This window comes from Pipistrellus kuhlii, unplaced genomic scaffold, assembly GCF_014108245.1.
Source record: "Pipistrellus kuhlii isolate mPipKuh1 unplaced genomic scaffold, mPipKuh1.p scaffold_m20_p_5, whole genome shotgun sequence".
Lineage (NCBI taxonomy): Eukaryota > Metazoa > Chordata > Mammalia > Chiroptera > Vespertilionidae > Pipistrellus > Pipistrellus kuhlii.
The window spans coordinates 183080-210081 of NW_023425551.1; the positions used below are offsets into that span (position 1 = coordinate 183080).

Consider the following 27002-nt stretch of genomic DNA (forward strand, 5'->3'; position numbering starts at 1 on the left):
CAGGCAGCGGCCGAAGCGAAGCAGACAGCACACACGTGTTCCTGCTGTTTCTACAGATGCACGCGGAGAACGGCCTGGCAGACAACTTTCTACAGGAGCCGAGGACACGCAATGAGGAGCCACGTGACCAAACTCGTGTGCTCATGCGTGAGAAGCCCACGCCGTCAACCCAGGCACCAAGGAAAACACCGCCGGGCAAGTGGGCGACATACTGAGTAATAACTCCGAGGCAGAGACTGTCTGTGCAGCCCGGCCGGCAGGCTCAGAGGCTGAGCATCGACCTCTGAACCAGGAGGTCACAGTTCAAGTCACAGTCGGGGCACAGGCCCTGGCTGCAGGCTTGATCCCATGTGGGGCGAGCAGGAGGCAGCCAATCCATGATTCTCTCTCATCATTGATGTTTCTCTCTCTCTCTCTCTCCCTCTCCCTTCCTCTCTGAAATCAATAAGAATTAATTTTTTTTTAAAGATGTTATGTGCTCATTCTATCATACATTGCACCGGGAACTAACGGGACAGTGTATGTCAATGGTCACTGAGAAGAGAGCCTCCCCAGGTGACAGCGGAAGAGGGAGCAGTTATCTGCCCACCAAGCGTGTTCCGCGGCCACACACTGCCCGTCACCACAGCCTCGCACCCGCGCCCTCACGCTGCCACACGGGCCTACCTTCCGCTCTGATCACCGGGCAGGCTTCCACCGTCCTCCAGACGAACACGTACTCGCACTCGTCCAGCAGCTGGAACGTGGGCGAGCCCTGCAGCAAGGGGGGGGACAGCCCCGTGAACAGCCGGCCTCTCACTCCGTGAGCGCCACTGTCAGCCACGTGGCCCGGAGAGCACGCTCCCGCTGAACCCCCAACGGCCCGGCCCGGGGAAGCCCGGGCAGGGTGTGAGTGAGAAGGTTCTGCGATGGGAGGGACCTGGACAAGGGAGTGGACACACGAGACACACTGCTTGTCACACTCACATCGCCGACCGGGCACACGCACCGCCGTCCGGGCACACGCACCGCCGTCCGGGCACACGCACCGCCGTCCGCGCACACGCACCGCCGTCCGGGCACACGCACCGCCGTCCGGGCACACGCACCGCCGTCCGGGCACACGCACCGCCGTCCGGGCACACGCACCGCCGTCCGGGCACACGCACCGCCGACCGGGCACACGCACCGCCGTCCGCGCACACGCACCGCCGTCCGGGCACACGCACCGCCGTCCGGGCACACGCACCGCCGACCGGGCACACGCACCGCCGACCGGGCACACGCACCGCCGACCGGGCACACGCACCGCCGACCGGGCACACGCACCGCCGTCCGGGCACACGCACCGCCGTCCGGGCACACGCACCGCCGTCCGCGCACACGCACCGCCGTCCGGGCACACGCACCGCCGTCCGGGCACACGCACCGCCGTCCGGGCACACGCACCGCCGTCCGGGCACACGCACCGCCGTCCGGGCACACGCACCGCCGACCGGGCACACGCACCGCCGTCCGCGCACACGCACGCCGTCCGGGCACACGCACCGCCGTCCGGGCACACGCACCGCCGACCGGGCACACGCACCGCCGACCGGGCACACGCACCGCCGACCGGGCACACGCACCGCCGACCGGGCACACGCACCGCCGTCCGGGCACACGCACCGCCGTCCGGGCACACGCACCGCCGTCCGCGCACACGCACCGCCGTCCGGGCACACGCACCGCCGACCGGGCACACGCACCGCCGACCGGGCACACGCACCGCCGACCGGGCACACGCACCGCCGTCCGCGCACACGCACCGCCGCCCGGGCACACGCACCGCCGACCGGGCACACGCACCGCCGTCTGGCACACGCACCGCCGTCTGGGCACACTCACCGAGGTCCGGGCACACTCACCGAGGTCCGGGCACACTCACCGAGGTCCGGGCACACTCACCGAGGTCCGGGCACACGCACCGCCGTCTGCGCACACGCACCGCCATCTGGCACACGCACCGCCGTCTGGCACACGCACCGCCGTCTGGCACACTCACCGAGGCCTGGGCACACTCACCGAGGTCTGGGCACACTCACCGAGGTCTGGGCACACTCACCGAGGTCTGGGCACACTCCAGCGTTATCCGGGTAGAATAGCGCTGGTTCCCGTTGCACTTGTCGCCGTTGACGTAGACGAGGCTCAGGGACCCGTTGCCGGCAGCCTGCGGGCTGATCTGCACCACGCCCAGGTTCCAGTTGTCCTCCTCGGACACCAGGCACGACCCCACTGCGTGGCCTGCAAGAGCCGGGGGGTCACCGGGGGCGGGGGCGGGGCGGGGCGGGGGAGGCGGCGGGCGAGCCCACAGCCGCGCTCACCTCGGCAGCCGGGGATGTACGGGAGGGGCGTGCACACGCTCAGGTAGAACGTCCTCCTCTCTCCGTCCGCCGTGGGGTCCACGGCGACCCAGGGCTTCCGCACGCTGCTCAGGCCGCTCAGGTCGTACTCGTTCCCGGCCGGGTCTGGAACACGGAGCGCGCAGGGCAGCCAGGCCTCCCACCCAGCGAGGCCCCGCCGCACGCCGGGCCCTCACGGCGGGGGAGGGGCCTGGCCGGGACGCCCAGCGGTTAGGCCGGCTGCACTCAGGGCTGTGGGTTCGATTCCCAGGCAAGGGCACGGACCTGGGTTGCAGGTTTGATCTGGCCCTGGTCAAGGTGCCCACAGGAGGCAGCCAATTGATGTGTCTCTCACATCCATGTTTCCCCCCCCCTCTTTGCCTTCTTCCCTTCCTCCCACTCTCTCTAGAAATCAATGGGAAAATATCCTCAGGTGAGAATAAGAAAAAAAACACAAAGCAGCAGCAGCAGCAGCAGCAAGGAGGCTTCCTGCAGAAACGCGGCCGCTCTGCCCCTCACAGCTGCCGTGCGCAGCGCCCCCCAGAGGGCACTGGGGCGGGTCCCGGGGACACTGCTCGGCCTCGGGCCCACCTTCCGCTACTTGGTCCTCTTTTTAGTCTTCCTCCTCAGATAAGGAGCTCCGAGAGTGTATTTTATTTCCCCCCAAATTTCCTTCTCTGTTCTTAAGCTTGTAATTCTGATCCCAAATTGTAACTTAAAACCATTAACTACCCCAGATTCCCTTCAAGGGGAAAGATTCCAAATCTAGGCATCCTTCAAAAAAATGTGCAAACACGCATGGCACGCCGCCTGTAAGTAGAACACACCACATACACACTCACTCAGCGCACACATGCACACACTCATATGCACGTGCAGACATGCACCCGTGTGCACACACACTCACACGCACACCTACTCACGTGCGCGCGCACACTTCTGACCAGGCTCTGAGTGCCTGGTCCCCCAGGCCTTACCTGTGACCTGGCAATCCACAGGGGAAGGCACGCAGGCCAGCGCCGTTTCAAACTCAATGTAGGTCCTGCGGAGGCCCAGGCCGGCGTCGATGTCCTGGTGCAGGAATTTGGGGATTCCTGGGTACACGTCATCGTTGCACACAAAGCGGATGATGAAAGAATTGCCAGACGCTGGGGAACAAGGACAGACCGTGAGAAACGGCAGCCATCACAGCGCCGCCCGCCAGCCCTCCCGCTGGAACCAGCCCGAGGCCGCCTCGAGGACGTGACCTCACAGCGCCAGGTCTGCGTCCAGGGGCACATTCACGGCAACCGTGACCCCCGTGCAGGTGGGGTGATATGTGAACCCCCTGGTTCTCACACAAGGCAGGGCAAGAGCATGTCTACGAGTGCAAGTAGACGAACAGCTTATTCTTGTACTATTACTTGTTAACAGAGGCCCGGCGCACGGACTCAAACTGGGCTGCCACTTTGACACCAGATTCGTGACCGGTGGGGTCCCTCGGCCTGGCCTGCGGGGATCGGGCCAAAGCTGACTCTCTGACAAACCCCTGAAGGGTCCCGGATTACGAGAGGACGGTTCTTGGGTGACGCATTCCAGAATAGGGCCCCCTCCTCTCTGGCTCCAGCTGTGTCACCCCAGAACTGCAGCTGCAAGTCACTGTAGCTCAGCAGCTCCTGCGTTGAGTGTCTGCCCCCTGGTGGCCAGTGCGTGGCATTGCTACTGGCCAGTCACTTAGGCTTATATACACACAGAATTGTATTAATTCACATCCAAACAACTGTAAACCTACTTTTGCCCCACCCTATATTTCAGAAAATATACAAGCGCTACATCCGTTTATTAGTGAAAACGTTAGGAAACAGCATAACTCTCCTCTACTGATTTAATCAAAAAACATTTACACACAGGAGTGAGGAACACGGGGCTGCCACTCCCGGCCGGTAGCCCTAACAGCACATTACACACAGCCAGGCCAGGCCGGGGGGAGACGGCAAGAAGGAAAAGGCCGGGCGGGCACAGCAGTCCCAGGCGTGGTGGCACGGAGCGGCAATGTTAGAGGCCGTGAAGGCCACTGAGGGGATCGGAGCCGATACACAGTGCAGAGGAGAGTAAACGAGTCCAACTGTACGTGCCCTGGCCAGTTTGGCTCAGTGGATGGAGCGTGGGCCTGCGGACTGGGGGTCCCAGGTTCAATTCTGGTCAAGGGCAGCCAATCAATGATTCTCTCTCATCATTGATGTTTCTATCTCTCCCTCTCCCTTCCTCTCTGAAATCAATAAAGATATATATATATTTTCTTGAAGTAACAGCGTCCTGTGTCAGAGGGACAACTGATGAAGGACGGGGGAGGAGGGGCGAGCGGGCAGCAGGGGTCTGGCCACCTCTCCAGTCGGGACCTGGGTGAGCAGGAGGGCACGTCCGTGTGGCACACGTGTGCCGGAGGCGGGGGACTCAGACACCGCAGGGACTCCCTGACGTCACGCTCTCAGAAAGGCGACAGTCACGGAACCGCCGGCACACACACGTCCGGCCACATCGGCGTGGCGCTGGGCTCACCCTTGGTGTCGGAGTAGGGGCCCTTGTAGGTCAGCGTCATGAAGCCCTCCGTGGACAGCTGGAGGTTCTTCTCCAGGCCGACCTGCCGCTCCGGCTTCAGGTTGTTGAGATCCGCCGTCTGGGTCGCCGCCTCGCAGCCGGCGGCCGGCTTTCCGTCCAGGGTCCCACACACGGGCATTGGGCCGCACACGTTGAACTGCAGGCCGGACGGGAAGAGCCACACCCACACCCTCAGGCCGTGCCCCTCGCCACGGGGAGAGCCCGCGACCCTGCCCCGGCCTCGCTGGGCAGCGGGAGCCCACTGCCTGGTCACCAACGCCCCACGTTTGGGCAAAGATCAAGGCGTGGCACATGCTATGTGGCCCTGCACCTCCCAACGCTCAGGCGCATTTCCGGTAACCGTGACCTCATGTGACAGAGGACACACGTAAGCCCTAGTTTCAGTCACACTAGAGAATGACAGGCAGCTAACATGTCAACTAAGTCATCATGATGGGATAACCCTAGGCTTCTTAAAGACGTTGACACCATCCCGTGAAAATGAAGAACAGGCCCCGGGCGGGAAGACGGAAGGAAAGACCGCTCTGTCTGGTAAGTGGGCGTGGAAACGTATACGAAAGTAACAACTACGGACAAAAACCGGGTTTCTGAAAGACCGGGATCTCCTACTTCAGAAACGGCCAGTCGGTGCAATGCCAAGTAATCGGGGCTCTTCACTTCTAGCATGTTCTGTGGGACTCATGTTATCTAGAATGTTCTCTATGGGGTTCAACAGGCAGCTCAGTACACCCTCGCCCACTGTAACTACACCCTCGTCTATTGCAATTATACCCTTGTCTATTGTAAATGACCTCTTACCCACTGTAACCTACACTCTCACCTACTGTAACCCACACCCTCACCCGTTGTAACTACACTCTCGCCTGATGTAACCTAACCCCTCATCTACTATAACCCACACCCTCATCTGCTGTAAAAACACTCTCAACTACTGTGAATCACACCAGCAGGATGCCTCCCCAGCACCAGCTGCCGGTGGCCTCAGCGCACTGTCGCATTTCCAGGCAAACTGGGATTCACGCGGAATGCTTACCACAAAAGTCTTCCCGATGCCAGAGACCACGTAGCCTTGGGAACTGTTGAGCGGGTTCAGGTCAAACACGTACCCGCTGTTCGGGTCCCTTATGGCACAGGCCTGCGGGGACGAGGCGGGAAGAGACACACTCGAGCCACGTCCTGGAGGGCACAGCACACACAGTGCCTCCCACGCCCGCCTGTGCTCCCGACGGGAGCCCCAGAGAGAGGGCAGCCCTCATGCCCACCGCCGGGCTCAGTGCTGGGCGCTGACCATGAACCAGGAGATCACGGTTCAATTCCCACGCAGGGCACAAGCCTGGTTGCGAGCTTGATCCCCAGTAGGGGGCGTGCAGGAGGCAGTTGGACAGTTTCCATGGTGATGCTGGTTAGATTAGGAAGGGGGTGGGGGGCGCAGAGCCGGGCAGCGGGTGGGATGTCAGGGCAGCTCGGAGAGGTCCCGACGGCACACGTACCTCGTCTGTTTCCGTGGTTATCTGGATGGGACAGGCGGCCTCCGTGTTCCACAGGAACGTGGCCACGCACTCCCAGATGAGAGAGAAGATCGGGTGGGTGTTCTGGAAGGTCAAATGCAGGGCTAGGTGTCACTCGACAGGCGGGGTGCTCAGTGAGCGTCACCCAGTTACAAGGAGGTCCTCCCTGTGCCTGCTGTGACGGCATTGCCTCACTCTCAGGCTTGGATGCTGAGGCCTGGACCTGAGGCCCTGCCAGCAGCAAAGGGTGCAACTGGAACCCACACCCAAGTCTGAGTCCAAGTCCACGCTTTCGAAAAGGAGAACCTGACTCCTCCACCCACCGATCGCCCGCCCCCGTGGTGACGCCAGGCGGTGCCGGCAGAGCCCGCGGAGCCGCTCACCAGGCTGCCCCTGGAGCACACGAGGTGGATGCGGGTGGTGTAGGTGGTCTGCATGCCGTCGCTGGTGGTGCAGGCCGAGCCGTTCTCGTACTCCAGCAGCAGGCTGCCGCTCTCCTCCACCAGCGGCCCGAAGCGCGCCATGCCCAGGTTGCTGATGGAGACCACCTCGGAGAACACGCCCTGCTTGTTCTCGTACCGCATCTGGCATGCGGACGCGTAGCGGTCGCAGCCGGGCACGGGGCTCAGCGGCCGGCACACGTTGATGTAGTACTTGCGCCACGCGCTGTGGGCCCCGGCGCTGTCCAGCGCGTACCAGTTCCCCTCGGGGCCGTCGTCTGCCTTGGCCAGCCTGAAAGCCAGACGGCGATGCCGTGAGGCCTGACAGCTCAGCGCCGCGCGTCCAGAGACACGCAGAGAGCGCGCCCTCGCGGTCCCCCCGAGCTCTCACCGCGACTCACGCACCCAGCAGCATGGCGTGGCCAAACGCAGACCCCGCACACCCCGACCTGCCCCCTGGCACACCCCGACCTGCCCCCCGCACCCACAGAGGCCGCCAGCCCGCCGTCACGGTTGCTGGCACCTCCCCACCCGCGCCCGCAGCCCGGAGCCCGGCACCAGGCTCCCGGGAGGCCCGCAGGCGGCCTCCGCGCTGATGGCCGGGCAGGGAGGCAGCGCGGCTGCCGCACCTGGAGAGGTCGTACTGCTCCATGGACAGCGGGTCGGTCACCAGGCACTCCAGCGGCTCCTCGGGGCAGGCGTAGCTGGTGTACCAGCGGAAGTTGTAGGTCGAGTTATCTTCCTCCTGTGGCGAGGGGGCGGGGAGGAGGCAGAGGGGGGATGTCACGGGAAGCCAGGGTTAGACACAATCAGACAGGGGCCGCTGTGAGCACTGCAGGAAGGAGGGTCCCGTTCCCGCGCGTCAACAGGACGGGGGTCCAGTAAAGAGTTAAGGCAGCCCAGGCTGTTAGGGGCAATGGCTGCGGTGCCTGTGCGGGTGGGACCCGCCGAACGGGCTGCGGGCGATCGGAGCAAACAGGCCCGGGCAGGGACGCTCAGAGTGGGAACCTGTCTGTGGCCGGCAAACCTAGGACCCACTGCAATCCCCGGAGGTGGGAGCACGGCCAGGAGGCCGCACTGACGCTGTGTCTGCGTGAAGGGCCACGGCAGGCGGCTCAGTGCTGCTCTTGGGAGACAGACAATGCGGCCGTTTATCCCCAGGGACGCCCCCCTCACACCCCACCTCCGGGGGGAGCTTCGTCTCAGTGCAGACAGGCGCCAGCCTGAGGGCCCTTCCTTCCTCCCGCCTTCACGGTTTCACCTCTCCCAGCAACGTGCCTGGGCCCACGTGGGCACACACAGCCCCCCCTTACCTGGTACACGGGACCCACAGCCCCTCCCTACCTGGTACACGGGACCCACAGCCCCTCCCTACCTGGTACATGGGACCCACAGCCCCTCCCTACCTGGTACACGGGACCCACAGCCCCTCCCTACCTGGTACACGGGACCCACAGCCCCTCCCTACCTGGTACAGGAGCACACACAGCCCCTCCCTACCTGGTACATGGGACCCACAGCCCCTCCCTACCTGGTACACGGGACCCACAGCCCCTCCCCTACCTGGTACATGGGACCCACAGCCCCCCCACCTGGTACTCGGGGACACTCAGCCCCCCCCCACCTGGTACACGGGACCCACAGCCCCCCCACCTGGTACTCGGGGACACTCAGCCCCCCCACCTGGTACTCGGGGACGCTCAGCCCCCCCACCTGGTACTCGGGGACATTCAGCCCCTTCCCAACTGGTACTCGGGGACACTCAGCCCCTTCCCACCTGGTACTCGGGGACACTCAGCCCCTTCCCACCTGGTACTCGGGGACATTCAGCCCCTTCCCAACTGGTACTCGGGGACACTCAGCACCCCCACCTAGTACTCAGGGATGCTCAGCCCTTCCTACCTGGTACTCGGGGACACCCACGTCTGCATCCCGGTCACAGAGGAAGGTGATCAGCGTGGACCTGGGGGTGTGCCTGTTGTTGTTGTAGGGCGTGCCGTCCCTGTAGGTCAGCTGGATCATCCCATCGTAATAGGAAAGCTTAGCGTTGCTCTGTCCCAAGTTCCAAGCCTTCCCATCGCTGAAACAGGAAGCGCCGCTCAGAAGAGAGACCCCGGCCAGCCGCCCGCGTGCTGGCTCGGGAGGGGGGCCGGCGTGCAGGAAGGGGAGCAGCGGGGCCGGGACCCAGGGTGCAGACCACCTGACGCCGGCAGGATGCTAAGCCGGGGGGTGGGGGGGGGGCAGAGCAACCCCCTCGGGAGCCCACGCCCACAGCCGGCTGACAGTGCAGCCCCTCCATTGCACTAGTGAGCAGAGACACACACCAATGTCTGTCTAGCAGGTGAGCGGAGCCAGCCTCCCGTTGCCAAGGGAAACAGCGCTCCCAGCTTCCTCTGGCTCACAAGCTACCTTTGCTCAGCCTCTGAAGGCAGAGAGCACACCTGCCCCCGAATATCGTCTGTTGCCCGGGAAGCCTCGGGGCGGCTGGTGGAGACTTGCCTTCTCGCCACCTGGCAGGCGCCGGAGCCGGGCTGGCAGCCGCCCGCGGTCACCGCCGCGCACACGTTGATGTAGAAGTCATACTTGGCCGTCTCCACCTTGTAGCCGTCCTTCTTGGTGAGAGGCGACAGGTCGTAGGAGAAGCCTGGGAGAGACGGGCAGCCGGGCGGTCAGTCGGGCAGACGGGGACCTGGGTGTGGCCTCTCGCAGGCGCTCTGCCCGGACGGACGAGTGCGCGGCCGGCACAGAGCCGCCCCTGCTGTGCTGGGAGGTGTCCCTCCGCTGACCGTCAAACATGAGGTTCCACGCACAGCCCGCCACGGCTGGTCACGTGACCCGGGCTCTACGATGGGCACCACAGGGCCTGCGTGGTCTCTCGGGCGGTTTCCCGGCTTCTCACGAGACTCATTTCCTTGTGACCCTCGATTCAGCAAAACCTCCCTTTACCGTGAATGGCCTCAGGCACCGGGTTCTCAGGGTGTGGGGCGTGGGCCCTCGTGGTAACATCGTTTTCTAGAAGCCCCAGCCGGCCGGGCCGCGGGTGCGTACGCACCTGCCTGGGAGTCGAAGACGGTGCAGTTGTCGCCCTCGGTGCGCGCCAGCACGCAGGCGGCGGCCGTGTGCCACTCGAACTCGTAGAAGCAGCCGTCCTCCCGGGCGTCCATCAGCACCGGGGCGCTCTCCAGCTCCCCTGTGGGCGCAAGGTGTCACCGGCCCGCCGGGCGCGGTCCCACAGACCCGTGCCCGCCCCCCACCCAGGGTCCAGTGCACCCCCAGAGCGGGGGCGGCAGGGACAGTGCACCCCCAGAGCGGGGGCGGCAGTGTCCGTGAGGGGGAGGAGAAGGTCTGGAGATGGCCGTGGCAGCTGCTGCCCAACAATGGGAACAATCATCCACGCCAAGGAACTGTCCACTTAAAACCATTAAAATGGTGAGGTTCACGTTATGTGTATTTTACTACAATTTCAAAAAGCATATAAATTTTATATTATGCATATTATGCCATGATTTTAAAAAAGAAGGAAAAAAAGTAAAAAGCTCAAAAAAATAGTCCTAGCCAGGCTGGGCGGCTTTGGTTGGGTGCTGGTCAGGACACATGGCCGGTCAGGACACACGCAGGCTCTATCGCCACTAGGGGGCGTGCAGGCAGCAGCCCACTGATGTTTCTTTCTCTCCTTCTCCCTTCCTCTCTCTCTCAAATCAATAAAAGCATATTTTTTGAAAAAGACAAATACTCCTCGCCCCTGAGCTTATTCCACAGCTGAGGATTTATCTAAAGGAAACAGCTTGGCGGGAGGAGGGGAGGAAATGTTAACGGCACGCTTAGCGACAGCGGCAACATGCTATGAGTCCAACAGCAAGGACAGCGTTTAAAGATAATAAGGCTGAGCCATGATCAACTCTCAGCACTCAACATGGAAGTCCCTGAACATTATGCATGTGACTGTGACATCGAAAATTATTCACAAAACACTACATTCTGAGAAACACAAAGACGTGTGACTCTCTATAGGTTATGACCCTGTAAAACAATGTAAGTAAAGGCCCCGTTTGGCTCAGTGGTTAGTGTCGGCCTGCGGACTGAAGGGTTCCAGGTTTGATTCCAGCCAAGGGCACATACCCGGGTTGCAGGCTTGATCTCCAGTGTGGGGTGTGCAGGAGGCAGCCGATCACTGTGTCTCATTATTGATGTTTCTATCTCTTTCTCTCTCTCCTTTCTTCTCTGAAATCAATAAAAATATATTTAAAAAAAGAATGCATTGTGTTCCTTGGTGAAACCAAGAACAGCACTTTTTTAAATATATTTTTCTTGATTTGAGAGAGGAAGGGAAAGGGAGAAACAGAAACATCACCGATGAAAGAGAGTCATTGATCAGCTGCTTCCTGCACAGCCCCCACTGGTGATAGAGCCCACAACCTGGGCCTGTGCCCTGATGGGGAATCAAACCGTGACCTCCTGGTTCATAGGTCAAAGCTCAACCACTGAGCCACGCCAGCTGGCCGGACAGCCTTTTTAAGCCATTCCCCGGAGTCAGGCAGCTATGTGATGGCTGTGTATCAGTCCCAAGCAAGAAGCCATGCACAGAACGTAGCTCTTCGGAAAATTACGACGATGCCCTCAGACTCCATACAGTTTCTCCATTTCTGGGCGGGTTTGGGGCAGGCGGTGGGGAATCAAACCCAGCTGACCACCATTAAGGGTGCTGGACCCTGTCATGCTTGGACCCCTCCCCCCGCCCTTCAGCCTCATCCCCCGCAGTGCCAACAAGGAACGGCGATGAGGAGGGTGGGCACACCCCTGGCCACAGCCACAGCCACAGCCACGGTTTTCCTTTTCTCTTTTTAAATTCTTACCTGGCTTGCACACAAGTACAATGTCAGTTTTTATTCTCTTCTTATCACCACAAACATCACCATCTGAGTAAGAGAGTATAATGTTCCCGTTCTCTTTTATGGGAGAAGACACAAATTTGCCCAGACTCTTCTTTCCGTTCTTGTCTGGAAGAAAGGGGGTGGGGAGACGGAGACGTGAGTAAAATGGTGATGCCACAGAGAGACCTCAGCTCAGCAGGTGCGCCACGCCCCTTCTCGGCCGCCTGCCGGGCCAGGCGGTCAAGTGCGGAACCCCACAGGCCGCCTCCAGGCCTCGCAGGAAAGTGCGGGAATGATAACCAAGTCCCGCGCCCACAGGAGGTGGGAAGGCTGCCCGCCACGCCGTCCCTAAGGCAGTGGGAACGTCCGCCGTGGGCCAGAGAGGCCCCGGGATCATCTGGTCTGGCCCTGACAAGGCCTCGGGCTGAGGAGTTAATTAAATGTTTGACCAAGTGTGTAAGTTGATCAAATGATGTTATAAATACCCACGTGGCCCCGCCCCTGCGTCAAACAACGCGGCTCCCGCATTCTGGGGCCTCAGTGGCCCCGAGACACAGAGCTTTGAGCGGCACAGCCAGGGGCTAGAGGGTAACTGAGCCTGTTCGGCCAGCCAAGACTGTGGCCACGGAATCGTGGTCTGGTTGGTGTTTACTATCAGGTTCTGAACCTCTGGCCACGCCTGGAACTGCTCAGAAGACCAGGTCTGACACCCCCGGGGCTCATGGCTCCTCGCGTCACACGTGTAACACGCGAGTGACTCCCCTGCCGGTCACTGTCAAGGTGGCCCCTAAGGGACACTAACACGCCACATGCGCGCGCCCATCCAGGGCGTGTCAGCCGGGCACCCAGCCCAGCGGAAGGGCCGGGACAGCGCTGTGACAGAGGCCACAGCATAAGGCGCCATTGCCTCCCGCCACACGTTAGAAAAGCCGGGCGGTCCAGCTGTTAGAAGGATCAGCATCCGTTTTGCACGAGGACTAGCCATGTGCTTCTTCCAGAGCGAACAGATCAAGTGTTTCAGCAGGTTCTCTCCGCTCCGGCCACGGGCTGGCCACCGCAGGCCCGTCCCCACCCCGGCGCCGAGCGCAGGGCGGCCTCCCAGCTCGCACCCCGCCCTGGGCGCCGCCCGCACTCACCCACGGCGCACGCGGCTGCGTCCTCGGGGCAGCCCCGGGCCGGGCCCTCGGGCAGCAGCCGGCGACAGATGTTGATGAAGAATTGCTTCTTCTCGGAGCCCTTCTGGCTGCCGCCCACGGCCTCCCAGTTCCGTTCCCGTTCTGTGAGAAAATAGGGAGAGAGGCTTCCTTGGTCAAAGGCAGCGACTATTCCCCGTGAGTCACTGTATTTTGCTGCTGTTAATGAATCGTAATGTCAATATCTGTGTTTTCCGATGGTCTCAGGCGGCCCTGCTAGCGGGTCATTAGCAGCAGCCCAATCACAGCTATGGAGGAGCAACGCCAGTGAGGTGATGGCCGGGGGTCACCACGCCGTGAGGAACGGTGCTGGAGGGCCACGGCGTTAGGAAGGCCGAGGACCACTGTGCTACATGGACATGCTGAGATGGCGCAGTGATCTGAGGGAACACCTCTCACCAGTCACAAACGCGATGGGAACGTGGAAGATCTACTCTCTTAGCAACAAGAGCTTAAGTTAAAAATAAATAAGTTTCACACTGGCCAGTGTTGCTCTGTGGTTGGAGTGTCAGCCCTTGCACCAAACAGTCACGGGTTCAATTCCTGATCAAGGGCATGTACCTGGGTTGCAGGTTCAACCCTGGTCTTAGTCAGGGAGCACGTGGGGGGCAACCAGTTGATGTGGCTCTCTCACGTCGATGTTTCTCTCTCTCTCTCTCTCTCTCTCTCTCTCTCTCTCTCTTTCTCCTTCCCTCCCTCCCTTCCACTCTCTAAAAATCAATGGGAAAAATATCCTTGGGTGAGGATTTCTTTTTAAGTTTCTAACAACGAAGCACAAGGCCTGACACACAGTAGGCACAGCAGTTTTTACTAAACATGACAAGATGAGCTAGAAATGCCTCGGTGGCAAACAGTGAAGCTGACCTCAAACTCTGACACCTGCCCTGTGTCAGCGCCACTTCTCACCGGTCCTACCCCACCGTGAGGAGGGAGAGGCCACGCTGGATGCGTTGGCAACGGACACAATAACAGTCCTTCCAAATGTTCGGGAAATAGACGGGAAAATAAGCCCCAACACGCACATGGCACGAGGGCATAAGGCCCTCCCTGAGGGCACAGAGTCCTCCCTGATTGCAGAGTCCTCCCTGAGGGCACAGAGTCCTCCCTGAGGGCACAGAGTCCTCCCTGAGGGCACAGAGTCCTCTCCGAGCACAAAGAGTCCTCCCTGCCGGTACAGGGCCCTCCCTGCGCGCATAGGTGCCTACCTGCGTGCCGGGCCAGAGCGGACAGGTCATAGCGCTGCTTCCCGATGGTGAGGCCACACAGGAGGTCCTCCTTCTCCTTCACGCACGCGTGCTTCGTGTCCCAGGTGAAGAAGTAGGTGCAGTCCACCTCCCCGGTGAACACGGGCGAGCCTCTGCCGCCGTTACCTGTGTGATCGGAAAGGGAAGATAAAGCCTCCACCGACCCACGGACACACCAACGACAGGCCTCCATGTGGGGATGAGAGGAGACAAGCCCAGAACGTGTAGAGTTAAATGCAAGCTCCTGGACAGGCAACAGGGCGGGGAGGAGGAAATGGGAGAGCTCTGTAATACTATGGACAATGAAAATGTATTAAAAGACAAACACACACTCCACTATATGCCCAAACCCAGGGATGTCAAAGGAGCGAGGGAAAAAACAGGGACACAGCAGACCGGTCACCAGCAGCCAGCAGCCCAGACGCAGCCCCCAAGCCGGGTCAGAGGGCAGAGATTAGAGCAGAGGCTGGGCTCACCCCAACCCTCAGAGCACCCTGCTCCCCTTTCATCTCGGTGGGGCACAGGCTGCTGACTCACTGGATGGGGCCCTAAGGGTGCTAACAGGCCTGCGGTCAGCTCGGCTCCGCCAGCCGCTGGGCCAGACCAGACCCCCTGACAGGGAGGGGCGGCCAGAGCTGCCCAGGAGTGCCCTGGGCTTGGGGGTGTCGCAGTGGGCAAGACCAGTTCCCTGGGGCTGAAGCAGACCAGGGACCCTTCCTGCATCCCCCACTGCAGCAGCCGTGGGCGTCACCTTGCAGAGCTGCAGGCTGGCCTCCAGGTGGCGCCAGCACCCGTCATTCTGGGGACCGCATGCGTACGTGTCTCCCACACCCTGCTCGCATCTGCAGTCTGCTGACCACCCCGTCAGGAGCCCCCCCACCACCACCGTTTCCCAGCCAGGAACCCCTCAGCTCGACTCTGCCCAGGAAGCCAGCCCCTCCCGGTCGCCCCCGTCCACAGAGCTGGGGGTCGGCGAGCCGTGCCGACTCCTCCCCCTGGCCCCTGGGGCTGGCGGGCGCTGGCACCAGGCGGGTTAGCAATCCTCCCCCGCCCCCAGCCCCCCCGTGGCTGTGCCCACACTGCGCAGTGCTCCAGGAAAGGGAAATGAGTTCCGAGCCCAGGGAAAACAGTTTCACTGCAGCTCCTATTAAGCATTTAATATGACAAACAGCACAGTCATGCTACCAGCAGCTGCCCCGCTCTGCGCACGCTCCGAGCCAGTTGCTGGGCAGGCTCTGCGTGTGCCCGGGGGCGGGGGGGGGGGGGCTGGCTGCAGAAACAGGCTGAGTTAAGCACTTTATAAAACCTGGCGTGCTCAGTCCTGGGAACCGTGGCACAGGTACAATTCCAGCCCGTTTACTAGGTTCGGGTGGCTACATAATTTGCCTATGGTTTCACAGCTAGAGCCGAGGAGCCAGGAATCAAACCCAGACGCTCGTTAGCACAGCAAGGCTGCCTCGCCTCGCCTCGCCTCGCGCTGTGGCGGCCATGTCCCCTCTCCCTGTCTCCCCCTTTTCAAAGTGCGTGGACGCTGTCTCCTCTCCGAGGAGCGCCGCCGCCCCCTCCTCCCTCCTTGCAGACAGCACGCAGCCGCCCGCCCGCGCATCCTCCCCCGCCTGGCAGCGCTGACTCACCCTCTCCTTGGAAAACAGCTCTTTTCCTAGAACCGCTGGTGTCCTTCACCAGCTCAGGACACAGGCTCCATTCCACCCCCAACCAGCCCCCACCCCCCCCATCCCCCACCCCCGCCGAGCGGGCTCTGCACCTGAAACGCGCTGAGGATCTGGGGGGGCCCTGTATAACCATTATCTGCAGGATCTGGGGGGCCCCTGTATAACCAGTGGGTGCATCTGCAGGATCTGGGGGGCCCCTGTATAACCAGTGGGTGCATCTGCAGGATCTGGGGGGCCCACATAACCAGTGGGTGCATCTGCAGGATCTGGGGGGCCCCTGTATAACCAGTGGGTGCATCTGCAGGATCTGGGGGGCCCCTGTATAACCATTATCTGCAGGATCTGGGGGGCCCCTGTATAACCAGTGGGTGCATCTGCAGGATCTGGGGGGCCCCTGTATAACCAGTGGGTGCATCTGCAGGATCTGGGGGGCCCCTGTATAACCAGTGGGTGCATCTGCAGGATCTGGGGGGCCCCTGTATAACCAGTGGGTGCATCTGCAGGATCTGGGGGGCCCCTGTATAACCAGTGGGTGCATCTGCAGGATCTGGGGGGCCCCTGTATAACCAGTGGGTGCATCCTCATTTCAGGCCTCAGACCTTTTTAGGGGGGTCAGCCACAGCCCCCCTCCCAGGCCTCTTCTGGTTGCTGGGGGAGCAGTGGGCAAGCACGTGTACGAGCTTTTCACTGTCAATCCCCGGGTCCTGGTTCCCCCCTCCATGGCCCCCTCCCAGCACCGCATGTACATGGCTCCCAGCACCGCATGTACATGGCTCCCAGCACGGCATGTACATGGCTCCCAGCACCGCATGTACATGGCTCCCAGCTCGGCATGTACATGGCTCCCAGCACGGCATGTACATGGCTGCCAGCTCGGCATGTACATGGCTGCCAGCTCGGCATGTACATGGCTGCCAGCTCGGCATGTACATGGCTCCCAGCACGGCATGTACATGGCTCCCAGCTCGGCATGTACATGGCTGCCAGCTCGGCATGTACATGGCTGCCAGCTCGGCATGTACATGGCTCCCAGCGTGTGGATTCCGTGACCGGCTGGGGGAGTGGTTTCTCCAGGGGAGCACCCACTCCTCCATTTCTCTGTGGTAAGGCAGCGCTGCTCCTCCCCACCGGGGTTCCTTTCCTTCGGGGCTCACAGCTCAGCTCGCTCCCCAGCCCCCTGCGTGGAGGGTGCCCGGGCCCCTTAAAGAGCGGCTGCCCGCTCCCTCCTGCAGGTCCTCGGGGGCCACGTTGCAGAGCAGCCGCACGGCACGGAGGCAGAGGCCCGCAATGGCATGAACTGATGGGAGAAAATCCGCCTGCAGGGTGATGAGTCCTTACGTTTTCAGATTTCTTACTAACCTCTCCTAATATATGACTCCTCCCAAAAAATCTGATCTAGGGCTCTTATTTACAAAAACACGGTATCCTATTACGGCAAACTAGACGTCAGTTATTGAAACCAATGGCTCAAAATACATTACAGAGAAAATGATAAACGTGTGGAGAGTGTGCATGGCCGTAGATCCGTAAGCGTAAATAATTCGTGGAGATCCAAGTTCGATTAAAAGCCACGTTATACATGGAGCCAGTTAACAGCCGTCCACGGGCAGAACTCTGCGGTTACAGTTACCAGTGAGCACACAGCCCATCCGGGACTTCTCTCCCACCTCCCCGTGTGGACGCAGCACGGCAATGAGGGAATGGTCACAGCATGCACGTGAGGGGGCGGGCACCGGGGGGCGGGGGGGCGGGCGGCCGTACGTATTTCATACCGCCAGGCGCGGGCCCGGAACCCCCAGGGCAGCCGGCGTCTCCCAGCGGCCGCCTGCCCACCGAGGCCACGAGAAGGGCCGGGAGACACCGAGCTGCTGGCACGAAGGCCTGCTACCCGTCAGGCCGAGGTGGCGTGGGGCTATGTCCCATCGGTGACGTGCGGCTTCTATGCAGCTAACGGGCACACGGGGAGGACCCTCAGACCTGGTGGCGGGGAAACGGGCTTCCCTTCGCGCGATGGTCCTTCTCGTGGAAACTCGTTACGATAAGAACGTGAGGGAGGGAAGAGGGGCCTGCGGTCTTTTGTTCACGCCTCGGCCCATCTGCACCCCGGCCACACCCCTTCCCGTGAGCCCCCAGCCGAGGGCCCTCCGCCTGCTCCGCCTCCACCTCCTCCGCCAGGACCTCTGGACGTGGCTCTGGTTCCCGGCTGCCCGGATGAGATCAGCGCTCCCCCAGAGGCCTCGCCGAGCCATGGGTAAGCGCCAGAGCCAGGCCAGGAGGTGAGCACAGGGAGGGAGGCTTGGACCCAGGAGTCACCCGCAGCCGACAGCGGCCAGAGGGGAGCCGGGGGCCCGGCTGGGGAAGGGACCGGACACCGAGTGCCCAGAATCCGGACACAGATAGCGGCAGGCTGCATTCCCAGGGGCGGGGGGCCGCAGAGGGTCTCCTGTGAAGCTGGAAGGGGAGTCGATGGAGACAGGGGACCTGGGAGGGCAGAGGGCGTGGGAACGAGGTGGAGGGCTCACGCCCTGCAGAGCCACGTCGCCCACACTCTCTCGCGGGTCATGTCACCTCCCCGCAGGACGCGGGCTTGTCCCGGGCGCCCGCTCTCCCTTGTAGGGTCTTCTCCAGCCGCAGGCTAAATATACCCCTGGCGCTGCTCACCGCGGCCAGATTCCCGGCTGGGTGAGCTGCTCTGCCACCGGCGCCCACAGCACCCTGCTCTGCGCGGCTCACGCCTGCCCTCCTGCGGCTCCCCAGGCAGCCTCCTCTCCCTCCCGCCCCCCTCCCGGCTCCCACATCCCAGACCGGGCTCGGGGCCTCGCTCCGGCGGCCTTCTTTCTGGGTGACGGCACCCGCCCGGGCCCCCCGGCACCCTGCCTCACACTGGCTGTTCCCTCTCCCTCGGCTCCTGGCCTGGGGCCGCCTCCAGGGCCCTGTGTCGGTCGCCTCACCAGAACCAACCAGCAAGAACGAACACTCGCGTGCCGAGTGGCCCCCGGCGAGCATGGACGTTAGACAGGGCTGGCCCCCGTCTCCACGGTCAGTGAGGTGCGGTGGGGCGGGCTGACGGGCACAAGGGGCAGCGGGGCAGAAGCAGGGCCGCAGGAGGAAGGGCGTGTGGGCAAGGCCCCCAGCTGCACCAGACCCCTCTCTGGGGCCCGCTGGCGGTTTACGGGAGCTCGGTCCTGCTCACCCCCTCTTCCCAGCTCCTTCAGCCCCGGGTCGGCTCTCGGGGTCCCACTCCCGTCACACACACGTCACACCCCGGACCCCACAGCGAACCTTGTCGAAACCTTCCCACAACCGAGTGGCAGACGCTGCCACACACACATACAGGACTGACTGCGTGCGGGGCCGGAGGGCCGGGGCTGGTGGCCTCGGGGGGGGGGGGGGGGGGCGGCTCCAGAGCCAGCACCAGGTGCAGCGGCGGGACGCTTGGGGGCACTGCCTGGAGGTCAGCAGACAGGCCGGCTCCCTGAGGACCAGGGATCGCTCCTCCGCAGACGCAGACTGTGACCACGGGAGCTGCCCGCCCAGCAGCGGGCTCGGTGGCCAAGCTCCACCTAGGAAGCTGCTCCGGGCGCACGCCCTGGTTGCAGGCTTGATCCCCAGTAGGCGGTGCACAGAAGGCAGCCGATCAAAGACTCTCTCTCAACACTGATGCTTCAGTCTCTCTCGCCCTCTCCCTTGACCCCTGAAGTCAACAAAAATGAATTTTTAAAAAGGAGGCGTAACCTAATCGCTCGGAAAAACCAAACTTGCCCTGAGACCTCCTGGGATCCCAAAATCCAGTCGCTATCACAGGGCCGCCATCTTAAAGGGTCCCCTGAGCCTCAGTTTGCACAGGAAGAGGGGTCGGTGAGCAGATCCACCTTGGGGGAACCACACGGCGCTGGTGAGCGTGGAACCCAAGGCAGAGCCTCCGTCCCAAAGCAAACAGGGGGCGAGGGACAGGATGTGTGTCGCTGGCTGGGGCTGAGGCCTGATGCCCCACTCAGCACTCCACTCCCAGGAACTCCAGTGGCCGAAGCACCCACCCTCGGGCACACCCGCCCTGGGGGGGAGGGGGGAGAGGGGCACACCCGCCCTCGGGCACACCCGCCCTGGAGGGGGGGGGAAAGGGGCACACCCACCTGCAGTCTCGTTGCACTCGAAGTTGATGACACTCATGCGCTGGAAGCCGGAGCTGCACTCGTCGCCGCCGAAGTAGATGAGGGTGAGGTCTCCGTCCGAGTACCTGGTTGGGAAACACGCGCACGCGTGCTCAGCAGAACCCGAGGAACCTGCATTCGCAAACCTCCCTCCACGGAGCCCTCCGCACACCCGACAACTCGGAGCCGATGCGGAGCAGCACGCGCTCGCCAGCTGGGGAGCAGGACGAGAGGAAATGACTTCCAAATGGACCGCATCGTCCTGGGACCTCAAAGCCCACGGCGGCGGGACGGCGCCCAAGGTTCGCCGCGGCTGCCCGCTGCCCGCTCCCCTCCTCCCCCCTCGGGTTTCGAACGGGACGAACCACGGCCGCAAGCGTTTCCCTTGAGGGGAAGGCAGGCTGCCGGCGCCGCCATTGGGCCTTCCCCGCGGCCGGGACCACGCACCTCCCGTCGCCAGGACCGAGGACCACTGGGTCAGGGGGCGCGGGCCTGGGCTGGGTGTGTTTGCTCAGCTGTTTAAACCTTTAGTTATGCTCCCGGCATCTCAGATCCTCCAAGGGCCAGAGTCCACGGGAAGCGGGAAGCGAGGGAAGATAAGTTTTTAAGGACAAAAGCCACTTCCACCGTAAACTAATCAAGTGCGTTTCCCACAGTGCGGTCCTTCCGAACAATGGCCCGCGGAGCAGACGGCTTTTACAGGGCCATCGCATTCTCCCGCAGGAAGGGGCCGGCCGGCCGGGCCGGGGGCCTGCGGGCGGGGAGGAGGGGCCGCGGGAAGGGGCGGGCTGTACAGGAACAGACACGGGAAGGCTGCGCACGCACCGGAGAGTCTGGCTCTGGAACTTTCCTGCCGCTCTGACTTGAGTGAAATCAGGCTTCTTCGCTTGGCAAACGGCAGCCTGTTTCTCATTACAGGCCTTCGGGGCGGCTTCAACTTCTCCGCAGACGTTCAAATAAAAAACGTACTCCTTCGCATCCGCGGTGTACCGGCCTGGGGAGGGGGAGCGCGTGAGCGAGGCCCGGGCGCCAGGGCTGCGGCGGGAGCTACACGCCGCTCCCACGGCCGGGGCCTCGCTCTCCCACGCCCCCGCCCCGGCCGCTCACCCCAGCCCCCGGCTCCGGCCCCCGGCTCCCGCCCCCGCCCCCGGCCCCCAGCCCCGCTGCTCACCCCGGCCCCCAGCCCCACCGCTCAGCCCCGCCCCCGGGCCCCTGCCCCACCGCTCAGCCCCCGCCCCCGGGCCCCGCCACTCACCCCGGCCCCCTGCCCCACCGCTCAGCCCGGCCCCCGGCCCCCACCCCCGGGCCCCGCCACTCACCCCGGCCCCCGCCCCACCGCTCACCCCGGCCCCCGGCCCCCGCCCCCGGCCCCCTCAACCCTGGCCCCACCGCTCAGCCCGGCCCCCGGCCCCCACCCCCGGGCCCCGCCACTCACCCCGGCCCCCTGCCCCACCGCTCAGCCCGGCCCCCGGCCCCCAGCCCCCACCACTCACCCCGGCCCCCGGCCCTCGCCCCCGCCCCCGGCCCCCGGCCCGCTGCTCACCCCGGCCCCCAGCCCCACCGCTCAACCCGGCCCCCGCCCCCGGCCCCGGCCCCCAGCCCCGCCGCTCACCCCGGCCCCCAGCCCCCACCGCTCACCCCGGCCCCCAGCCCCCACCGCTCACCCCGGCCCCCGGCCCCCGGCCCCCGGCCCCCGGCCCCCGGCCCCCGCCCCCGCCCCGCCGCTCACCCCGGCCCCGGCCCCGGCCCCGGCCCCTGCCCCGCCCCGCCCCGCCCCACCCCGCCCCGCGCTCACCCCGGGCCTGCCGCAGCGGCCCCAGGTCGATGGCCACGTCGTGCTGGGCGCCGCTCAGGGAGCAGTTGCTGCTCTCCAGGTACTCGCGGTGGCAGGCGTGCTCCGTCACCCACTCCACCTCGTAGCGGCAGTTGGACTTGGCCGTGAGCTTGGGAAGGGTGCCCTGTGGAAAGGGTTTGGGAAGGTGAGCATGCAGCCTGAACACAGGCTCCCCGCTCTGAAGCCTTGGGAGGCAGCAGCTGCTTTCACGTTTTCCCGTCCCTGCGCGGCGTCCTCAGCGGCCTGGACGCGTCTGGATTCTCTGACTCCCATGACCCCTTCAGGGTCACACTCCAGCTTCGGCCAGCGCACCCTGAGCCCGCGTCGCCCACGCCCTCGGCCTCGGCAGCAGAACCTTTCCTTCAGAGGAGTGGGGAGCCCGGGCCAGGGCCTCCACCCCAAGATGCGTGGGCATCTCTGTGCCTGGGAGCCTCTGGGGAGCCCGCCCTGACCCCTCCTGCCTTCCCCAGGGCCAGGGACGGGCCTCACCCACACGCCGTGCCCGGGGCCCTGCCTCGCAGACGGAGCTCTGGCCGAGCTGTGGTGGGACAGGGACAGAGCCCGAGGCCCCAGCTCCCGGAGGGCAGTGCCATCGGTAACCGTCGCCGGGAGCGCGGGCTGCGCGCCGGCAGTCCCCGGTGCGGGCGTGCACACACGGTCATGTGATGGATAAGCTGCGAAGGGGCCGTCCGGCTCCGCCTGTCTGACTGGGAGCCGGGGCTTTCGGCCCTGCACGGGCGGGTCGGACACAGAGGCGCACAGTGTGCGGTCACGGCCCTGGACGGTCACCCAGAGAGGCACGTCCATGGGCTGGGGCTGCCGGGCTGGGGAGGGGGTGGGCAGTGGCCACACAGGGCTCTGTCGGGTGATGGACACGTCCGAGCATCAGACGGGGCACTGGCCGCACAGCTCTGCTCCTGCGCTTACAGCGGCGCTTCTGCCGTCTGTGCGCTCGCTGAGGCTTCGCTACCGAAACCTACGAGGCTCACGCTGACTGAACTCCCGGCCCCGGAAGCATGCAGCCAGCGGCGCAAACGCCAAGCACACCTTCGAGGCCGAGGCCCCGCGTGTAACCCGAGTGCAGCCCGCGCCTCGAGGCGGCGAGCCCTTCCCTCCCTTCCCAGCAAACCAGCCCCGGCCGGAGGGGCGGGCGGGGGAAGGGCCGCTCCCCTCCTCTCCCAGCGCACAGGGCCTCACTGCATGCAGTGCGAACGCGAGGGGGGGGGGGGGGGCTGTGAGCCCGCGGCCCCAGGCGGCTCCGGGCCTGAGAAGGTTTCCATTCCCATGCGTAGGCACGGACGGAAGGAATAAATCAGAGCCCCTCCACCTCGCATTCAGAGCTGACGTGGGGCCCGGGGCGGCCAGGCGGGTCCCCTGTGAGCTGCCACCGCGGGCCCTGGGAGTCTGGGGACCCGACGTGGAAAGCTGGTCGGGACTGAACCTTTGTCCGCATACCCCAGCGCACAAAGCTGGCCGGCTGCCACGGCACATTCCACGTTTATTCGGGGGGAGGGGAGCCAAGCTCCCCGGCCGGCCCAGCACTCCCCTCCTCCGCTCAGAGGAGACAGGAATAAATCAGGGGAGCCCTGCCCTTCCTCCGGGCTGTCTCCTCTCCATCGGCACCCACATCTGCTAAAACACTTCGCAGCCACACGTGCATGCAGCACCACTGGGCACCAGCCAAGGACAACCCAGACCGCCCTACCCTCCCGGAGTTTACAGCTGTGCTCGCTGCGTAAACAGCCAGAGGACACGGCAATAAGGCTGCTGGCAGCTCCAGGGTGGAGGCTGGCGGGAGGGGGAGACCGGAGGGTGACTGCTCCCCTGTGAGCCCAGGGGCCTTCCCCAGGCCCATCCTCCCCCCCAGAAGGTGGAACCCCCCGAAGCCCTGCACAGAGGGAGCCCCCGGGCCCGCACGGCATCTGCACTGAGCATTTCTGCAGACTCATCAGCTGCTTCTACCTGGTTTCATCCCCAAACAATGAGGGCCGTGAAGCCACGGGTTTGGGGTTGTAGGGATGGTTTTTCAAAACCCACTCGTCAGCACAGCTATGGAAACGTTTAAAATCTGCCCCCGGACCAATCAGAATCGTCCCCCACGACAGCAGAGCAAAGCCCCGTCCCAGTCAGCACCCAGGGCCCTCGAGGCGGCTGAGAGCAAGCGGCCGGCTGTTCTCCGGAGCCTCGCCCGCCCGGCCATCCCGGGAAGCACGTTCTCCCAGTCCGCCCGCCGGCCCCGGCCCCCTCCCCCCTCCCGGCAGCCTGGCCGGTGGCTCACCTCGCGGCGCTCCGACGGGCAGACGAAGGTGACGGTCACGGCCGGGCTGTGGCCCTCACAGAAGTCCGGCCTCACTCCCTCTTCTTTGCTGTAGGTCAGGACCAGCCTGGAGGCCACAGAGACGGGAGTTACAAAGGGTCTCTCCCGAATCCACGGCGTTCGTTCGTTCACACTGACCCAGCCCCGAGCACTGCTTCGGGCACGGGAGACTGAAGGTTAAAATCTAAGAGGCCGTACTGGCCGCTTTCATTCATTTCCACGTGGGGAAGGAAAATAAATTTAAAAGTAAACTTCAATTTAGCGCTATTTTCTTTAAAAAAACAAATAAAGCGAGCGACGTGTAAATTTAAATACTGAGAAGAGCTGTTTGAGTCAAACAAAAAGCATCACACTCCAACAGAACCAAACAAACCCAGCTGAGCAGGTCAAGCCATCGCTGCCGCAGCCTGCACGACACTTCCTCTGCAAACAGCGAGGCCCCGTGCGAGCCAAGGTCGTCCTTGCACCTGAAGGTCGCGGAGCATGCGGGCCAGCTGGCGGCGGGGGGAGGCCGCCGAGGGGGGGTCTCTCACCAGGGCCCCGCCCGCACTCCCGGGGAGCCGCCAGTGAACGCCGGACACATGGCCGCCGGCCCCTGCAGGCACGCTCGGGCTTTTGTTCAGCGCCCGCTTCCCACAAAGTCCCGGATCCGGAGAATCCCCCATTCGTCACGGAGAACGGCGTGCGGGCTGCGTGGCTTCCTCCCTCCCCCAGCCCCGGGAAGCCCTAACCCAGCCCCCCGGCTGTGACCGTCTTCGGGGAGGAGGTATTCAACGAGGCGATCGGACGAGGGCATGGGGTGGGCGCCCATCAGCCAGGACTGTGTGCACAGAGGAAGAGGAGACCGGGCACAGGGAGAAGATGGCCGCCGCACAAGGAGAGAGGCCGAGGGAGGGCCAGGACTGTGTGCACAGAGGAAGAGGAGACCGGGCACAGGGAGAAGATGGCCGCCGCACAAGGAGAGAGGCCGAGGGAGGGCCAGGACTGTGTGCACAGAGGAAGAGGAGACCGGGCACAGGGAGAAGATGGCCGCCCGCACAAGGAGAGAGGCAAACAGCCTTCCATTGCCCTGGATGGCCGGCCTCCGGGCTGAGAGCTGACGGCATGGAGCTCTGCTCACAGCAGCCCTGCACGCCCACGCGCACACACCTAGCGCCTCCCCGCCATTTCACATCATCCACTTCCGCAGGCGATCTGTAATCGCAGGCTGATGAGCCATAGCTCCACGCAGGCAGCCCACGAGGTGTCCATCAAGGGCCTGCCACCGGGGGGCCGTCAAACCCTCCACCCCAGCGCCAGCCGCAGTCACGTGTGCCCATGGAGGAAAGCGTCTCCATGGCAACTCAGGCGCAGAGGCGGAAGAGCACGTGCAAGCAGCACATCTTATCATGCGGAATGAAGCTCCGGCCGGGGGGGAGGGGGCTGGCTGGGGGCGCCGAGGGGCCTGGGGGGCCGGAGCCCGGCAGGAAGCAGGCCCCCGCCCTGGCAGGGAGCCAGCACACTGCCCTTCCTGCCCCCTCCCTGCAGGATGCTGTGTCTGAGGAGCAGATAAGGGTGGACAGGGTGAGGCACGGGGACCTGCCATGGCCAGCGTCAGGCACACCTGCGGGGAGCTGTCACACGGAGCCGTCACATGAGACAGCCCCGTGCGCACATCCCGGCCCACGTCCTCGCTGCCAGGGAGACGGCGATTAGCAGTCAGCCAGCCTCGGTGACTCACCGCGATGACTGGTGCTTTAGCAGGCATGTGGGAAGCCATGGTTTTTGCAAGCATTATCTTTGCAAAACTACAAAGCCAGGGTCCTGCCGAGGGGGCGGCCACCCCCCGCCCGCCCGAGCACGCTGGCCTGTCCCTGCTCACTGACCTGTCCTTGTTCACAAGCTTCAGCCCCTCCTTGGGCTGGCCCACGTCGAAGGCCTGGCCCCCGCGCACCAGGCAGGCGGCGGTGCCCGGGGGGCAGGCGCGCAGCTGCGGGCTGGGGCCCCGGAGCGAGTCTGGAAAACATTACCGGGACGGGGGTTAGCCTCCAAGGGTCGCACACGCACCCTCGGGCCCAAGGTCCCTTGAAAGAAAAAAAAAACAAGATCAACATTTTCAAATTCCCCGTCAGTAACGTGAGGGAGAAGCCTGGACACATTCCATTCTGGGACCTTGGGCCCCGTGGCCTGCTGGGCGTGGGGAGGGGAGGGGCGGGCCCACCTGCGGGGCTGCGGGCGCTGCGGGGAGGAATGCACGTAGAGGCGCCCGCTGAGCGGGGCCCTGTGCGATGGCCTGGAGGAATGTGCCCCCCCCTCCTCGAACACGCTGACTCCAGCATGCCCCCCGCTCCGCCCACAGACCAGCAGAGGCAGGGACGCCGGGGTCTGTGTGAAGACCAGTCGACTCGAGAGAGAACCCACAGATGGCTCTGGACTCAAGTCCTGGATCCTCCACTGCCCTCTGCGACACCTCTGATCTAACCGCCCGGCTTCCCAGCCCGAGCCACCTCGCAGGGCTGAGGGGTCACAGATGCTGGGGAGGACACAGACCGCCAGCCTCAGGCCATGCTGAGAACCCTTGGGGGACTGAAGGCAAATGCGAGGCCAGAAACGCCATTTCCTCCAGCCGTTTCCTCTCGCTGTGCTCAGCGCCCACACAAATCAATCCATCCCCTGCCAACAGCCCCGTCTCACCGGAAGTGAGATTTACTTGAGAACCTGGAAACCTGAGTGTCAGGCAGAGAGCACATGGGGCTGGCCTCGCAGTGTGGAGGGAACACGTGAGGATGGGGGAGGGGGCTGTGCACAGAGGCGCCGTGCGGACAAACGCAGCT

At 63.8% G+C, this 27002-nt stretch overlaps 1 protein-coding gene across 7 annotated transcripts in view; it reads right to left on the reverse strand.

The window, feature by feature from the left end:
- IGF2R (insulin like growth factor 2 receptor) overlaps window positions 1–27002 on the reverse strand; it is an 88667-nt gene that overhangs the window by 26238 nt on the left and 35427 nt on the right. For 6 of the 7 annotated variants that reach the window (XM_036413797.2, XM_036413800.2, XM_036413799.2 and 3 more), the window contains exons 6-25: window positions 26055–26184; window positions 24151–24256; window positions 21834–21996; window positions 20864–21032; window positions 20021–20124; window positions 14176–14340; window positions 12914–13054; window positions 11760–11903; window positions 9959–10096; window positions 9406–9550; window positions 8809–8986; window positions 7536–7651; window positions 6850–7198; window positions 6449–6550; window positions 5992–6093; window positions 4899–5094; window positions 3338–3508; window positions 2343–2486; window positions 2084–2262; window positions 667–754 (exon numbers count right to left, since the gene is read on the reverse strand). In XM_036413797.2, coding sequence (XP_036269690.1) covers window positions 667–754; window positions 2084–2262; window positions 2343–2486; window positions 3338–3508; window positions 4899–5094; window positions 5992–6093; window positions 6449–6550; window positions 6850–7198; window positions 7536–7651; window positions 8809–8986; window positions 9406–9550; window positions 9959–10096; window positions 11760–11903; window positions 12914–13054; window positions 14176–14340; window positions 20021–20124; window positions 20864–21032; window positions 21834–21996; window positions 24151–24256; window positions 26055–26184 — 3030 coding nt within the window. Of the gene's footprint in view, window positions 1–666; window positions 755–2083; window positions 2263–2342; window positions 2487–3337; window positions 3509–4898; window positions 5095–5991; window positions 6098–6448; window positions 6551–6849; window positions 7199–7535; window positions 7652–8808; window positions 8987–9405; window positions 9551–9958; window positions 10097–11759; window positions 11904–12913; window positions 13055–14175; window positions 14341–20020; window positions 20125–20863; window positions 21033–21833; window positions 21997–24150; window positions 24257–26054; window positions 26185–27002 lie in introns of all 7 variants that reach the window. The other variant, XM_036413798.2, reaches the window with a different exon arrangement.